The 17,293-nt window shown below is 35.6% G+C and overlaps 1 protein-coding gene across 1 annotated transcript; it reads right to left on the minus strand.

The window, feature by feature from the left end:
- Positions 1-2,888: 2,888 nt before the first annotated feature.
- LOC128648863 (uncharacterized) lies at positions 2,889-15,515 on the minus strand. Its single transcript, XM_053701757.1, has 5 exons — positions 15,442-15,515; positions 15,042-15,199; positions 13,790-13,919; positions 13,147-13,280; positions 2,889-4,741 (listed from the first exon to the last, which is right to left on the minus strand). The coding sequence occupies exons 2-5, from the start codon at positions 15,159-15,161 to the stop codon at positions 3,938-3,940; spliced, it is 1,188 nt and encodes a 395-aa protein (XP_053557732.1). The 5' UTR covers positions 15,162-15,199; positions 15,442-15,515; the 3' UTR covers positions 2,889-3,937.
- Positions 15,516-17,293: the final 1,778 nt, after the last annotated feature.

The following is a 17,293-nucleotide window of genomic DNA, read 5'->3' on the forward strand; positions in this document are numbered from 1 at the left end:
CAAAGCTATCTTCGGGTGAACGGTGAAATGTTCTTCCCCTAATTGTACAGACGATTGGAGATGTGGTTTCCATAGAAAACTATAGAATTCGCTAGCTTTGAACATTCCTAGCACATTGCTAATGACTGTGAATTTCAGCAGGGTGGAGGGGGCATGATTATACAACATAATGTGTGTTTTGTAAATCTGAAAATGGATTATGTTTTGTTATATCTTAAATAATCTATATTCCCAGTAAATTGCATATATTTCTTAAAAAAATGTTTATCCTCGACAATGAAAGAGTGGCGAGACACGTAGATGTGAAAATGTTCACCCAAGCTAATGTATATTGTTTAGAACATTAGAATATAACCACGTCTGGAAATCATGAGATTTCACGGTGAACCACAGCAGCTGGGGATGGCAATGCAACTGTGCCAAGAGCAGATTGGGCTGTGGGGGGAAACATATTCCCTATATCACTTACACTTAACATGTTTGTAGAGTTTACCTAGCAACCATTCCACTGTTATTTTTATACTAGATACACTGGTAGCATACAGTAAGAAAATGATGGATTGGAAGGCAACCTATACAAACATGAGAACTCTAGGTGAAATATCGATCATGAGGCATACCGATCGCAATCAGGAATTGTTAGATTTGCAAAGCAGCACTGAACAAAAATGTCATAGGTTTTTGATGTATAAAATTCTGTTTTCATAAGAATATATAACAAGTGGATGTTATTAATTAAAATTATGTTTGTGAATCAGCACATCAGATAGTATTGAGCATTTGTTTATAAAAAAAGAAAAAGGGGTGTGTTGTAAATATAAAGAGAGTATTGGTTCACATCCACTTGCAAATAAACAACACATTATTAAATGCTGCAAAAAAAAAATCACCTATGCTTTTATATTAAAATTGAGATTCTGCCAGGATGACTTGCTTCCTAACGCAGGCTGGTCCTGCACCTCCACCTTGGTATACCATCTCCCGCCCTTATATTTTATACTAAAATCGCATGATTCCTGCTCTTTGTGTTGGCTTAGATTCCTAGGTTTTATGACACAGGATTTGGTATTGTCCCCAGACCGCTTAGTCTCTTCACATAGACATACATTAAGTCAGGAAGCAGACGCTTATTCTGGTATTTCCAGCAACATATGGCTCTTTTATATACTTAGCCTAATATACTCTTTTCTTTTTATACATTGCCCAGCAGCTCAGTGACTCAGTTGTACAGGAACATTTCTCCATGGTAATGTAGATCAGTAATGTTGAAGTGTATTTATCCTAAGCTCTCAGATAACAGTTCTTCTTGTTAAAGGATGGTTAACGTTTTGTTATATCGATAAGGCTAGACTTTATTTATGGCCATGAAAAGTTATTACCTACCACACTTAAATAACCATCCTCCCCTGTCACATATGCATATACCTCTTGAGAATTTCAACTACCTCCTCCACCCCCTCCCCCTTATATAATGAGCCTCCTACATGAGGAGACCTAACTATGCGGCTTCTCTTGCCTATGCCGCAACCTTTAATACTCCCTTAGCATTTACTCCAGCATTTTATCATAGTACTGACTCTACCTAATACATTTTACTCAGCAAGACTGTTTACCATAATGCACTGAATGAGTCTTTATCTGTTTCATCATATTGCTTCATTTCAGAAATAGTACTTTCAAGTGTTAATTACTAACCTAATCTAAGTCCATAGGTCTTACAGTGACCATCCAATTATTTAATTTCCTCACTCAGAGTTTATCGTACATTTACATAGGCACAGGAGTTGCCCTCAATGTCAAGTGAGGAAACATACTCTGTTTAGACCATGTTAAAAGGAAAAAAGAGGTTCCAGTTTTTTTTTTTGTATAGTACCTACTATAATGTGAATGTTGAATATCCATATAGAATTCGTTGAATTGTATTGCACCATTCTTAGTTTGATTTATGACTTGTTATTCAATTTAAGTTGTATTGTTTCGCACAACCTCAATAAAAATCTTATATATATATAAAAAAATAATGAGATTCTGCTTAGCCAGTCACCAACTTACTAGGTGTCCCAATGTTGACTGGTCCTAACACAACAGCACTTTGCCTTTATGGGCTGAATCATTCCTGCTTTTTCTCTTCATAATAGTATGAGACTCCCTGGCTTTATATACACAACTCCATTACACTGTCATGAGTACACCTGAGCCTGGGTGGAGTGCATTTTTTTTTTCTAGGGTTGCTTTTTTATTTCCAGTCAAGTCTTGTACACATGCACAGTATACCCACAATGACCAGCTTAAATAGGTTTACCATCATACATTTGCAATTTTAACTAAAGTATTAAAAATTAAACTGTACTGTCTAAGGGAACATTTAGATTAAACCCTTCGTTGTACAAGGTGATGCTGCAGCAAACATTACCCTACTGGCAATAAATGTAATAAAACGCCTCTTTGCAAAATTACCTTCAAACAATGATTTGATCCCTTTAGCACATTTCACATACACTGTCATTTTGCGATGCGGATACCTTTATAACATAGTGCTATTATGATGAAACTTTGATTATCTGGCTCATACTGCTGTCATGTTCACAGAAAAAATATTTAAAGGGACATGATATAAAAAAGTAAAATTCCCCAGAAAATAATTACACATAGCAAATACACCTTGTGATATATGTACATAATCTATATGTTAGCCTAATGTGATTATGCTTGTTTATTTTCCCCACATTAGGTAAAATCCAGAAATTGCCTCTTTAAAAATATAAACAAACAATGACTGGCTGAACTGTAGAAGCTCAAATGTATTTCTTACAAATTGGCTACAGCAAAAAGCTTTTCAAAGGTTAAATCATTGAACTCAAAATAATGCAAATTTTGCTAACATAATAAAAGTTTTAAATACTTTTAAAACATTTTTATTTTTACCAGATGTTTTTTTAATGCAGTGATTAATTGCTGAATACTGTGTATATATAAAATGTGTTTGATTTCCCTTAAAGGAACAGGCTAGTAAAAAATAAACTTTCATGATTCAGACAGGGCATGCAATTTTAAACAACTTTCCAATTTACTTTTATAATCAAACTTGCATTTGTTCTCTTGGTATTCTTTGTTGAAAGTGGCAGAATAATGGGAAAGTGCTCCAAAACAGAGCGGTCTCAAAATGTATCACAATTATTTAATACGTACACAAAGTGATAACAATAAATACAAGATAAACAATAAATTAGATGCTGGTATCTGCACAAATGGGAAAATGGTTATATAATTTAAATGGTTATGTCCCTTTAAAACATATTAAAATGCAGTGAATGAAAGTGCATTTTGAACTAAATCTTGCAGCACAATGTCTACATACAGTTTCAAGATCCTGAATGTCTTTGCAAAATATAAACTAGGTTTATCTGCTTATTTTCTTTGCTGAACAGCATGAAAATACCTACAGCTTGTTTCCAAACTCTCTGGGTGTCAGAGCCCGCTTAGAGCTTCTCGAGGTCACGTGACTGATGCTTCAATCCAAAAGCTGCTAATCCGGGCCATAGTCCGATTAATTAGGTTTTAAAACTTTGGTAGTAAGCTATATTGTAGCAATGTTGAAACAATATCGAGAAACAAAGTTGGAACTTGTAAAAGTTCCAAATGCTTGTTAAGCGCCACAATGCTTACGTGTATGATCACTCATAATTTTCACACAACAAGACCAGTACACCTGTCCTGTTACCGCAACCCAAAACACCTTACCGATATAATCCAAATCTACGTTTTTCGGCCTCATCACCGGCCTTCATCATGATCTTGATAAAGGCCGGTGATACAGCCGAAACAAGTAGCTTTGGATTATTATATAAAAAATAAAGGAGTGCAATATAAATAACATTTAATGTAAACAATTACATTCATATACACAAAACATCTCATTATATGGAGTAAAAATGTGTTATTTACTTATCAGCGTAGAATATAAAACATGTGCAACTCCAGTGATAAGATTGTGATTTGCAAATTCTAAGATTAGCAATAGGATTGGGTATTCACTCTTGAGCTTCAGTGCAGAACCCTCACCAGACAGCCCCATCCAGTTGACTAATAAAACTTTCATAGCTTTAGGAAACAAAGCATCAACCAGTTCCTCTGCCGGGGGTAAATCAGAGATGTGATCAATATGTCTTCTTTTAAATTCCTCCACCTGTTGGCTAATGTACTCATTCTCCCTCTGAAATCTATTGCCAAGCCAGCTGCTAACCTCAAGCAACAAATTGTTTTCATATACTGAGGAGTTTCCTCCTGATAAACTGCCTGTGGCACTCAGATTGCTTGCCGCGTCCAAAAGATATATAATGCTTACAATTATTTTATCCAAGCATTGCTCTCCATTCATTGCTAGCTCAATGACATGTACTAACATTAGAACCAATGTTTTTAATTTATCATTTAATTCAGTAGCTATATTGGCAGAAACATCTAACAATGATTTAATCTTATCAAATAAATCATTGCTTTTTGCTTCCTTGGGATGACTTTCAAGACTAGCCTGATGATCAGTCATACAGTAATTGTGTTCCGTTACGGCTGGAATATTCTGTTGCTCATCTTTACAAATGGGAAATGGACTGCACAATTCCTTAGCCACATATGTATCATTGTGTCTGAAAGTCTCTTCCATTTGGTCTGTGCATCCAAGACACTTCAAGTTGTAGTCCTTGTTGAGAGGATCATCCTTCAATCGAATTTTCCAGAGATCCTATAAGAAAAAAATAATTTATGTAAGAACTTACCTGATAAATGAATTTCTTTCATGTTAACGAGAGGCCACAAGCTGTTACTTATGGTATATATAATACTACCAGGAGACGGCAAAGTTTCCCAAACCTTAAAAGGATATAAATACCCGCCCACCTCACACATACCTCAGTTTAACGTATAGCCAAGTAGTGAGGTGTAGAAGGAGTAAAAGCATAAAAAGGAGCAGGAAAAAAAAAAAAAAAAAAGATGTGCTTTATAAAAAAAAATCATAACCCCCCAAAAATTTGGTCGGCCTCATGGACTCTTGCCACCATGGAAGAAATGAATTTATCAGGAAAGTTCTTACATAAATTATGTTTTCTTTTATATAGGTGGCAAGAGTTCACAAGCTGTTACTTATGGGATATAATACCCAAGATGTGGAGGGCCACGAGTAACAATAAAAGGGTGGGATAAAAATAAAAATAGCTACTGTATTTCCGCTGAGAGATGAAATCCAAAAATAATGAAGTCTTTTTTTTTTTTTATAATTAAAAAAAAATATCAAATTATAGGCACTAGAATCAAACTGAGACAGCTGCCCGAAGAACCTTTTTACCAAAAGCTGCTTCTGAAGAGGCAAAAACATCAAAATGGTAAAATTTAGTAAGGGTTTGCAAAGAAGACCAAGTGGCCGCTTTGCAGATTTGATCAACTGAAGCCTCATTCTTGAAAGCGCAAGATGCGACAACTGATCTTGTAGAATGAGCTGTAATTATCTGAGGCAGAGACTGGCCCGCCTCCAAATAAGTTTTGTGAATTAAAAGCTTTAACGAAGATGCTAAAGAAACAATTTTTTCTAGAACCAGAAAAAAGAAAGAGACAGACTAGAAGCTCTTGCAACATCCAGAGAGTGTAAAGATCTTTCAGCAGCATTCTTAGGACACAAAGAAGGTTCAATGATTTCCCTATTAAAGCTATTAGAATTAACAACCTTAGGTAAAAATTTGAAAGAAGAGCGCAAAACATCTTTATGGAAAATCAGATAAGGAGACTCACAAGAGAGAGCAGAAAATTCAGAGACTCTTCTAGTAGAATAGGCCAAGAGAAACAACAACATTTTCCAAGAAAGCAGTTTAATGTCCAAATAATGTATAGGCTCAAAAGGAAGAGCCTGTAGTATCTTCAATGCCAGATTAAGACTCCAGTGAGGAGAAATAGGTTTAACAGCAGGTTTAATTCAAATTAAAACCTGTGCAAAACAGTGAATATCAGGAAGGTTAGCAATCTTTCTGTGAAACAAAACAGAGAGAGCTGAGATTTGTCCTTTCAAGTTATTGGCAGAGAAACATTTATCCAAACCATCTTGAAGAAACTGAAGAATCATAGGAATTTGAAAAGAATGCCATGAGTAATCATTAGAAGAACACCATGAGATATAAGTTTTCCAAACTTCATGGTAGATCTTCATCGAAACAGGCTTGCGGGCCTGAATCATAGTATTAATCACAAAGTCAGAGAAACCTCTATGACTGAGGAATAAACATTCAATTTCCATGCCATCAAGTTTAGAGATTTCAGATCTGTATGGAAGAGCAGTCCTTGAGACATGTCTGGTCTTAGAGGAAAAGATCAAGGCGGGCAAGTGGAAATTCAGACAAGGTCCGCATACCAAATCCTGTGAGGCCACGCTGGTGCTATCAGAAACACATAAGAATGTTCCATTTGGATTTTTGAGAATACTCTGGGAAGTAGAACCAGAGGAGGAAAAATGTAAGCAGGCTGGTAAAACCAGGGTACTGCTAGTGCATCCAACATATCTGCTTGAGGATCCCTGGACCTGAAAGGTACCTGGGAAGTTTCTTGTTCAAACAAGAGGCAATCAGATCTATTTCTGGAAGGCCCCACATTAAAACTATACTATATACACACACACATCTGGGTGGAGAGACCACTTCATTGGATGCAGAGACTGATGGCTGAGATCATACGCTTCCCAGTTGTCTACACCTGGGATGTAAATCACAGCGATTAGACAGGAATTGGATTCCACCCAAGAAATTATTCAAGAGACTTCTCTAATAGCTAGGGAACTGCGAGTTCCCCCTTGATGATTGACATATGACACTGTTGTGATATTGTCTGTCTGAAAACGAATGCAAGGTTCTCTCTGCAACAGAGGCCAAGCCTGAAGGGCTTTGAAGAGAGCACAGAGTTCCAAGATATTGATTGGTAACCTCGCTTTTTGAGGATTCCAAACTCCTTGAGCTCTCAGTGACCCCCAGACTGCTCCCCAACCTGTAAGACTTGCATCTGTGGTGATCACAGACCAGGTAGGATTCTTGGGATTTAAGAATATCAGATGTGATATCCGAGTGTAATCCTTGAACCATTGGTGCAGCATGCAAAGCTGTAAAGGTCTCATATGAAAGTGAGCAAAGGGGATTGTGTCCGATTCTGCAATCATGAGACCTAAAACTTCCATACACTTGGCCACTGAAGAGAATGATAGAGACTGAAGGTTTAGACAAGCTGAAATCAATTTTGATTGTCTCCTTTCTGTTGGGGATAGTGTCATGGACACTGAATCTATCTGGAAACCTAAAAAGGTGACCTTTGTCTGAGGAATCAAGAAACTCTTTGGTAAAATGATCCTCCAACCATGTCTTTGAAGAAATGACAATAGTTGTTTCGTGTGAGATTCTGCTAAATAAAAACATTGAGCTAGTACCAAGATATTGTTTAAATAAGGAAACACCACAATACCCTGCTCTCCGATTACAGATAGAAAGGCACCGAGAACCTTTGAGAATAAACAAAATGGTAATGCTTCTTTTGAAAGGATAATCTCAAAAATCGATAATGATCTGGGTGGATTGGGATGTGAAGATAAGCATCCTCTAAGTCTATTGTGGACATAAAGTGACCATGCTGAACAAAGAGCAGAATAGTCCTTATAGTCACCATCTTGAAAGTTGGGACTCTTACAAATCGATTTAAAGTTTTCAGATCCAAAATTGGTCTTAACGAATTTTCCTTCTTCGGAACAATGAAAATATTTGAATAAAAACCCAACCCTTGTTCCTGAAGAGGAACTGGGACAATTAACCCCAAGAGTTGTAGATCTGAAACACATTTTAGAAACGCTTGGGCCTTTATTGGTTGACTTGGAACATGGGTGAGAAGAAAATCTTCCCATAGGAAGTCTTGTTTTTAATCCAATTCAATACTCCTGAGAAATTATATTTTGAATCCACAGAAAGTGTTTTAGTCTGCCCCCCACCAGAAAAACTGGATTGGAGGCCGCACCTTCATGCTGGCTTAGGGGTCAGATTCGTTTTTTTATATTGTTTGTATCTATTCCAGAATAGTCCTTATAGTCACCATCTTGAAAGTTGGGACTCTTACAAATCGATTTAAAGTTCTCAGATCCAAAATTGGTCTGAAAGAATTTTCCTTTTTCGGAACAATGAAAAGATTTGAATAAAAACCCAACCCTTGTTCCTGAAGAGGAATTGGGACAATTACCCCCAAGAATTGTAGATCTGAAACACATTTTAGAAATGCTTGGGCCTTTATTGGTTGACGTGGAACATGGGTGAGAAGAAAATCTTCCCATAGGAGGTCTTGTTTTTAATCCAATTCAATACCCCTGAGAAATTATATTCTGAATCCACGGAAAGTGTTTAAGTCTTGCCCCACCAGAAAAACTGGATCGGGGGCCGCACTCCTTTTTTTATATTGTTTGCATCTATTCCAATTCGGAGAGGGTCTCCAGCTAGAGCCAGAGGCTTTAAGGGAGGGAGCAGTTTTCTTTTATCTAAAAAGGAACGAAAACTATTGGCAGCTTTAAATTTTCCCTTAGGGGAGAAGAACTCCTTTACCCCCAGTAACAGTGGAAATAATTGAATCTAGAGCTGCTACAACTACTCGTTATAATCAATAATAATCGATTATGAAAATAGTTGTCAATGAATCTCATAATCAATTACTTGGTTTGCAATTAGTTGGTCTGTGCTCGACACCAGCTACTTTACTCCAATTAGCTTATGCACATGGTATTGTGTTTTATGGTTATGCCCTTAGCCTAAAGGACGTCTACAGACATTCACTTTTCACTTTTTCAAGACAGTATAAGTTTACAAATATTCCTGGCTTATGTGCAAGCCAGAAATAATAGGAATCATCATTTTGATTGTTTATTTTAAATCAGGTGATTTGGGACTATGCTTTGCATGATATAGTGCCAAGCTTATTTTTTACCCTTAGCCCTAGATTGATTGTGGAGTTATTTGAATTGTTGTGCACTATTATCTGTTTGGACCATTATTAGCAGATTGCTTGGTATTTCTAATTATATGTACTGTATAGATAAATGTGTAAGGCTTTTTTCTGTCCTTACTGCTTTTGACTTTTTTTTTTTATATATTTTTAATAAATTGTGATAATATGTACCAGATTCATCCTCTATAAGTATATATGTTATTTTTAGAGCTGACTGGATATTTTTCCCTAACCTTATAGCTGATTATTTACCATTGCATATAGATATTCAAGATATTGTTTATGTTAAAATTAAGTCCAGGCTTACTTTGTTGAGAGGCCCTTTGCCAAGGTGGAAAACACTTAGCAATGGTGAAAAGCTAACAAAGATAACTACCCCGCTTTGGCAGAATTGGCAAAACCCTAATTATGCATCTCAGACAACTCAACACCATGTGAGCACCTCTTATCTGCTGCAGGTAACAGCTTGCAAAAAGAAAGCCAGTCTCAGCCAGGAGTATGTGGACATGTTGACATTTTTGCATTTCAATGCTAAGTTTCTGAAAGAGTGAATAACAGAATGTTATGAACCGTGATAGTTTACCTCTTTCTAGTGCTACCTCTTTTCAAACAGTTTGTGGTTTTGTTTTGCTTAATTATAAAAATGTGTTCGGCTGCTTAAAAATTGGACAAACAGTTAATGTAACGTTTTAGTCTGAAGTTTTATATTTGTAACACTCAGTATGTGGATTTTATTTAAACATAGGAAATAATTATTGATTCTTTTTCTATCCGATTAATCGATTAAGAAAATAATCGTTAGTTGCAGCACTAATTTAATCCAATTGTGAACCAAAAACGTTTTTACCTTGAAAAGAAAGATAGTAATCTTGTTTTAGACACCATATCAGCAATCAAAGATTTAAGCCAGTAAGCTCTTCTAGTAAGAATAGCCAAAGCCATAGATTTGGTGTTGATTTTCATGACATCAAATATTGCATCACAAATAAAATTATTCACATGTTGAAGTAAAATAAGAATATTAGATAATTCAGGGACTGAAGACAACTGCTGAGTGATGCTGGCTAACCAAAAGGTAGAGGGCAGCAGCAACATCAGCAATAGATATAAATGATCTAAGAATGTAGCCAGTATGCAAGTATGACCTTCTTAAGATTCAAGCTTCCTATCTAAAGGGTCTTTGAAGAAGTGCTGTCTTCCATAGGGATGGTAGTCGGCTTAGCAAGTGGAAATAGCTCCATCACCATCAACTTTAGGGACTGTTTTCCAAAGTTCCAAATTAGCAATAGGTAAAGGATACCATTTTTTTAAACCTAGAAGAAGGGTTAAAAGAGGTACCAGGTTTAGACCATTCTTTAGCAATCACATTAGCGATAGCATCTGGAATAGGAAAAACTTCAGGAATAACAACAGTAGTTTTAAACAAAGAATTTAAATGATTACATGGTTTATCATCAGTGTTAGACTCCTTAATCACTAAAGTAAATAATATTTTCTTTAGAGCAAATATGTTCAATTTTGAACAAAAAAGATTTATCATTTTCTGTCTCTGATGCAAGATCCTCTGAATCAGATGAACCTCCATGAGTAGAAGATACTCATGGAGTATTTTGGTAGAAACATGTTCAGACAGCTCAGTTCCTATGGTAACTTCTGAGGCAGGTTCACAAAATTCAATAGATTTAGGTGAAAAATGTGATGCCCTTTTACATTTATTTAAAGGCAGTATAGCAGTCATGGCCTTCTCTATGGATGCAGCAATAAAATCCTTCATAGCTGCAGGAATGCCTTCTGCATTAGACTGAGAGGGAAAAACAGTGGAAGCATTTGTACTCATAGAAATATTTTCTGAATGTAATACAATTTCAAAACAGGAGCCACATAATTGAGCTGAAGAAATCAGTTCAGCTTTGTACAATAAACACACTTAGCTTTGGTAGAAACATGTTCAGACAGCTCAGTTCCTATGGTAACTTCTGAGGCAGGTTCAGTTTGATACATCATAGCAAAAAATAGATTTAGTTGCAAAGTTATATCATAAGTCCCTTAATACAGAAAGCTTTTAAGAGGAATGGGAAATAATGCTTAAAGGGACACTGAACCCAATTTTTTTGTTTTGTGGTTCAGATAGAGCATGCCATTTTAAGCATCTTTCTAATTTACTCCTATTATCAAATGTTCTTCACTCTCTTGGTATCTTTATTTGAAATGCAAGAATGTAAGTTTAGATGCCGGCCCATTTTTGGTGAACGACCTGGGTTGTGCTTGCTGATTGGTGGATAAATTCATCCACCAATAAAAAAAAAGTGCTGTCCAGAGTACTGAACCTAAAAAAAAAAAGCTTAGATGCCTTCTTTTTTAAATACAGATAGCAAGAGAACGAAGAAAAAATGATAATAGGAGTAAATTAGTAAGTTGCTTAAAATTGCATGCTCTATCTGTATCATGAAAGAAAAAAATTGGGTTCAGTGTCCCTTTAAATTAGCGCTACAAAAATAAATAGTATTTATTAACATTATTTTATCTCATATATAAAGTAAAAAACAAGTGCTGCAATATAGCCCTCTGAAAAAATGAGGGCACGGAGTGAAGAGGGGGCTGGCTTTTTAATAATCGAAAATGGCGTGAAAAAAACGGTGCAAAAGGATGATGCGTAATTAAATGAGTTCCAAAACAACGGAGGTAAGATAACTGTTAAATTGCCTCCTTAATCACCTCCAAATAAAGTGTTTATATTCATTTTGCAACTTTCCTCAAACCTTCGCTGTCTTTATTATTTAAGGAGTATAATGCCTGTCCCAGGGCTAATATTACATATAAATATACATACAATAAACTTTTACCAAAGTGCCCAATCCATAACTCAGAGTGTCAAACAAAAAAGAAAATACATGCTTACCTTAAGACACCCATCCACATATAGCTGACAGCCAAACCAGTACTGAAACATATAAGCAGAGGTAATGGGAGAGGAGTATAATGTCGATCTGTAAAGGGAGACAGAAGATCAATCCCTGCAACCAAATTTACAGAGAGTCTTATGAATAGATTTCCCATAGGTGAAAACATGGTGTCATCAGGCAATACTCACATCCATCAGACAAACACTGTACTTTGAGAGGAACTGGGCTTCAAAATGCTTAAAAGCGCCTTTAATTGAAAAAATCAAGCACATGCTTTACCACCTCCTAAGGAGGCAAAGTTTTTAAAATGAGGTATGAGTGAGGTAGGAGAGGTATTTATAGGCATTTGAGGTTTGGGAAACTTTGCCTGCCTCTCCTGGTAGGAATATATATCCCATAAGTAATAGCTTGTGGACTCTCGCCACCTATATGAAAGAAATAATACTTACTCAACACAGACTAATAAAGTATTTAATAAATGAATAATTAGAAAAGCCATTGTGTCCAAATAAGTAGTGGCCAACTGGGGTGGCATATGTGCGAGACACAAAGCACCAGCCTTGTTCAGCTGAGGATCAGCACTGTACTGTAATGTGTATTGCTGCTCTAGAGGTGAGTTTGTGGGGGTTAAATACACAGAGCACTGACAACACTACTGCTTGCTTATACCTAACACACTATAGAGCATTTTCTTAAAGTCATAATTAGACATCCGTGATTTAGACAGAAGATACAATTTTAAACAACTTTCCAATTTACTTCTATTATTTATTTTGCTTCCTTCTCTTGTTATCCTTTGCTGAAAGGTGTATCTAGGTAAGCTCAGGAGCAGCGAAGAACCAAGGTTCTAGCTGCTGATTGGTGGCTGCATAATACTAATTGTCATTGGCTTACCCATGTGTTCAGTTAGAAATGAGTAGTGCATTGCTGCTCCTTCAACAAATGATACCAAGAGAATGAAGGAAATTTGATAATAGACGTAAACTGGAAAGTTGTTTAAAATTGTATGTTCTACCTAAATCATGAAAGAAAATGTTTGGGTTTCATGTCCCTTTAACCCACTCTCTCCAAAAAACCAATGTATTCAAATACTTCTGCTGTTACTTTTAATAATAAAATTGGACTCACAAAACAAGTAGATGCACATATAACTCTCTGAATTATACCAGTTGCCTATCACTGGTCTAAATATTATCAAAACTGTATTATTATTCAATTGAATATAACGCTAATGTACCTGCAAACTTTCAATGACTGCCAGCTGATCTTCTCCATTGTACATGTCAAAAGCCACTCTAAACACACCTTGAATGCTATAAAACCACAGACTATTCACACTGTTGGGAAGCCTCAGTCTCTCAAACTTGAAATCTAGAACAACACATGGTATAATTACCTGCATATTCTTTATAGACAGCAGAAGGCATCAAGCACATTATTCCAAAACAGAACAAATAAAATAAGATTTATAATTAATGACTGAAGTTAAAAACACACGACAACAGGAATTATTTGTATTGTCTACTAATGTATTATATGGGGAGAGGAGAATATCTAGATATTGTATCTGTATATTAGCTAAGTCAAGAAATGGTGCAACCACTCTTGCTATCCCATGACTAAACCTCAACTGTAAAGCAAGGGTTGACAAATATATTGCAATATTTGGAGCAATCCATACTTTTTTTTGGTGCAAGATAAATGCATTAAATTTACAAAGCTATATACAAATAATAATAATTAAGAGCCAAAAATCTGGGAGCTGCGGCTCCTTGGCTCCCCAGATTGGTTAGAACCTGCAGTAATGGATTCACTAAAAAGGCAACACTTGTCTAATTTATTCTGATTATCTATATATAATGAATATAGAGAAATATTACCAGGGCTAAAAGTAAGTTTTGTTGCTAAACCCCTCTTTGCAAATTTTGCATGAAGTTTTGGGTGATTTTCGGTCCGAATTCTTGTTTGCGCAACTACATCAGCACCAAGAAAAAGTGGGATCATATTTTCCTGGAAAACATAAAAATATTATTTTGTTATTTGTTAAATATCTGAACCTTTCTAACACCCCCCCCCCACCCCCCCCAAACATTTGCAAAGCAGACTTTTGATTTATATTTAAAACAGTAAATAAATGTAAAAGCTGAAGCACTAGCAGGGCATTTATGGCTTGGATAGCATATAGTGAATATGATAGTGAAAGACAGCACCTATTTTCCTTGTGGGGCACGGGAAAAGGGTTAGCCAGACCCCAATGTATATCCCAGAAGAAGTATTTTTCCAGCCACCAGTTGAATTTAAAAAAGACCTTTATTCATTTCTTACAGGGTCCATCATATCAACAACGTTTCAAACCTATGCCAGGTTCTTAATCATGTAAGAGACATGATTAAGAACCTGGCATAGGTTTGAAACGTTGTTGATATGATGGACCCTGTAAGAAATGAATAAAGGTCTTTTTTAAATTCAACTGGTGGCTGGAAAAATACTTCTTCTTGGATAGCATATAGCCCTTTATCCAATCCACCACTGCTACTTCAAGAAAAGAAAACAGATCATCTATTTTATTGCACAAAATACAGATCCTCATTCTTTATTCCTCTTTTAAAGGATCAGCTTTGCATATCAAATATACTTAGAATATTTTTTTGCAGCATCCTTGTGCTTAGAACTATGCTTCAATTACATTGTGTGCATTTACAATTATAGCAATTATGATCTTACATAAACTTTTTTTTTTTTTAAAACATATACAAAATATTGGGAAAAAGAGAATTGCATTTAAAATCCACAGCTAAGTATTTTAAATGACCTTTTAGTTTCCTTTTACCCAAGTTAGCTACTGTAACAAGAATAAAATAGTAATATCAAAAAAAGTAACCATTTGGGGACTTAGTAGTCTATGCTCCCTTTTAATAATTGTGGTTTGTGATCATTTATTTAAATAGTAAAACATTCTTGCATGCAAATATTATTATCGGGAAAAAAACATGAAAATATCAGATAAGCACGGATTATTACGCCCAAAATAAGTACATCATATTATTATAAATATATAAAGATAAAGAAGGTTGTGTTATTTTCTAAAATAATTCATTTTGGATAAAACAGGACAACTTTTGCCGTACAGACCTCGTCTAAATGCCTACTGTATAATTTGAAGGAAGAGGGTGGACTTAGGAACAAGTATCTCAGCTTCCTCCTGCCAGTGTCCCATTCTGAAAACTGGAGCGTTGCTGTCTCAAAAGACATTGCTTCAACCAGTATGATATTCTTCACAATAATAAAACCTAATTAGAGAACAGAAGGTCGTAGTGAGTACTGCAACTCAACATAAACGTTATGACAAGAGTCCCTACCGTATGTGTGTTGTGGTTTATGTTGTTTCAGTGTCCTGCTATTTGCCGTGTCAAATGACACGCTTCAAAATTATAAATGTGTTAAATTGTACTGCGGTAACAGTGTAATGCTTTCTGGCAAGCGAAAGTGAAACTATTACTATTACAAGGTTAAGAATATTGAGACTACTCACCACAGTTATTTGCAGCTCGAGCGTTATAATGAAGAAGAAAACAAAACAAAGTATTCGTTTTTCCATCAAACCATTGTGAATCACCCGCGGCCATTTTTAAATTGGGCAAAATTATAACGCTACACCAGAGTGAAAACAAAAATATGAATTGTTCCAGAGTGGGGGCAAAATAGTTAAAGGGACATTCTGCTCCAGAATTTGTATTGCTTAAAAAGATAGACAATCCCTTTATTAACCATTCCCCAATACTGCATAACCAACACAGTTAATTTAATATACTTTTTAACTCTGTTAATACCTTGTATCTAAGCCTCTGCAGACTGCCACCTTATTTTAGTTCTTTTGACAGACATGCATTTTAGCACAATGTTATCTATATGGCCCACATGAACTAGCAGTGTCTATCTGTGAAAAAGTCTTAAAATGCACAGAGATAAGAGTCGGCCTTAAAGGGCTTAGAAATTAGCATATGAGCCTACCCAGGTTTAGCTTTCAACAAAGAATTCCAGAATTCCAAGAAAACAAAGCACATTGTTTGATAAAAGTAAATTGGAAAGTTGTTTAAAATTGCAGGCCCTATCAGATATTCCTCCACTGCTACTTCACATGAACTAGCAGTGTCTATCTGTGAAAAAGTCTTAAAATGCACAGAGATAAGAGTCGGCCTTAAAGGGCTTAGAAATTAGCATATGAGCCTACCCAGGTTTAGCTTTCAACAAAGAATTCCAGAATTCCAAGAAAACAAAGCACATTGTTTGATAAAAGTAAATTGGAAAGTTGTTTAAAATTGCAGGCCCTATCAGATAATCCACCACTGCTACTTCAAGAAAAGAAAACAGATCATCTATTTTATTGCACAAAATACAGATCCTCATTCTTTATTCCTCTTTTAAAGGATCAGCTTTGCATATCAAATATACTTAGAATATTTTTTGCAGCATCCTTGTGCTTATAACTATGCTTCAATTACATTGTGTGCATTTACAATTATATACAATTATATACATTTACATGAAAGTTTAATTTTGACTAGACTGTCTAGACTGTCTATTTAAATATCAGTTTAATAGGTAATTGCAGACATTATGTTAAAAAGTTGGCATGGATCTAAGAAGAAATCAAGCTTATTTTAATAATTTAAAAAAAATTCATATGTGGCCCACATTAAAGATGGCAGTGCATTTTCGAGTCTTTAGTAGCTAAATTGTTGAAACCACATAAATAGCACATCATCTTCTCAGTTGGACTTATTTCCTATTAATGATTAATGTATAAATATTTAAGGATAAATGGTTTATCACCTCCCTTACTCTCAAGCACACAACTGACATATTAATTATACACTTACAGCAAGTACCAAAATAAGCAATCAAGGGTTACATTATTAACCCTTTAGCATCTGTATAGCAGGACACCACAAACACCCTAGTTTAAATAGATCTTATACAGCCTGAAATTAAACAGTGATATTAGCCCAGTATGTGTAACCTGCTAACTAACTGCTGTCTTAGGGCTGCTGAGAACAATATATGCAGATATGTTGATGACTTGTTAAGACACTATTGAAAGTTTTACTAGTAGGTGGCAGGTAACTATTCATGTTTTTTATCTTTGCTGCTGCAGTAATTGCTGGCAATAGGTTAATAGACCCAGAAATGCCCCAGTAAATCTGTTGTTCTGAGAATTTCAATCCCAGCACTTAAAAAGCCTGATATCTTAAGCCCCTGCTAAGCAAAACCTCAGTATATACATGGGGGAAATTAAACATGTCCCCAGTTGTGAAACACAATTGAGCCGTCTTACTTCCTCACCTCTTACCTTCTACCCTCCCTGGTATTGTATATCACATATC

This window comes from Bombina bombina, chromosome 2 (assembly GCF_027579735.1).
Source record: "Bombina bombina isolate aBomBom1 chromosome 2, aBomBom1.pri, whole genome shotgun sequence".
NCBI lineage: Eukaryota > Metazoa > Chordata > Amphibia > Anura > Bombinatoridae > Bombina > Bombina bombina.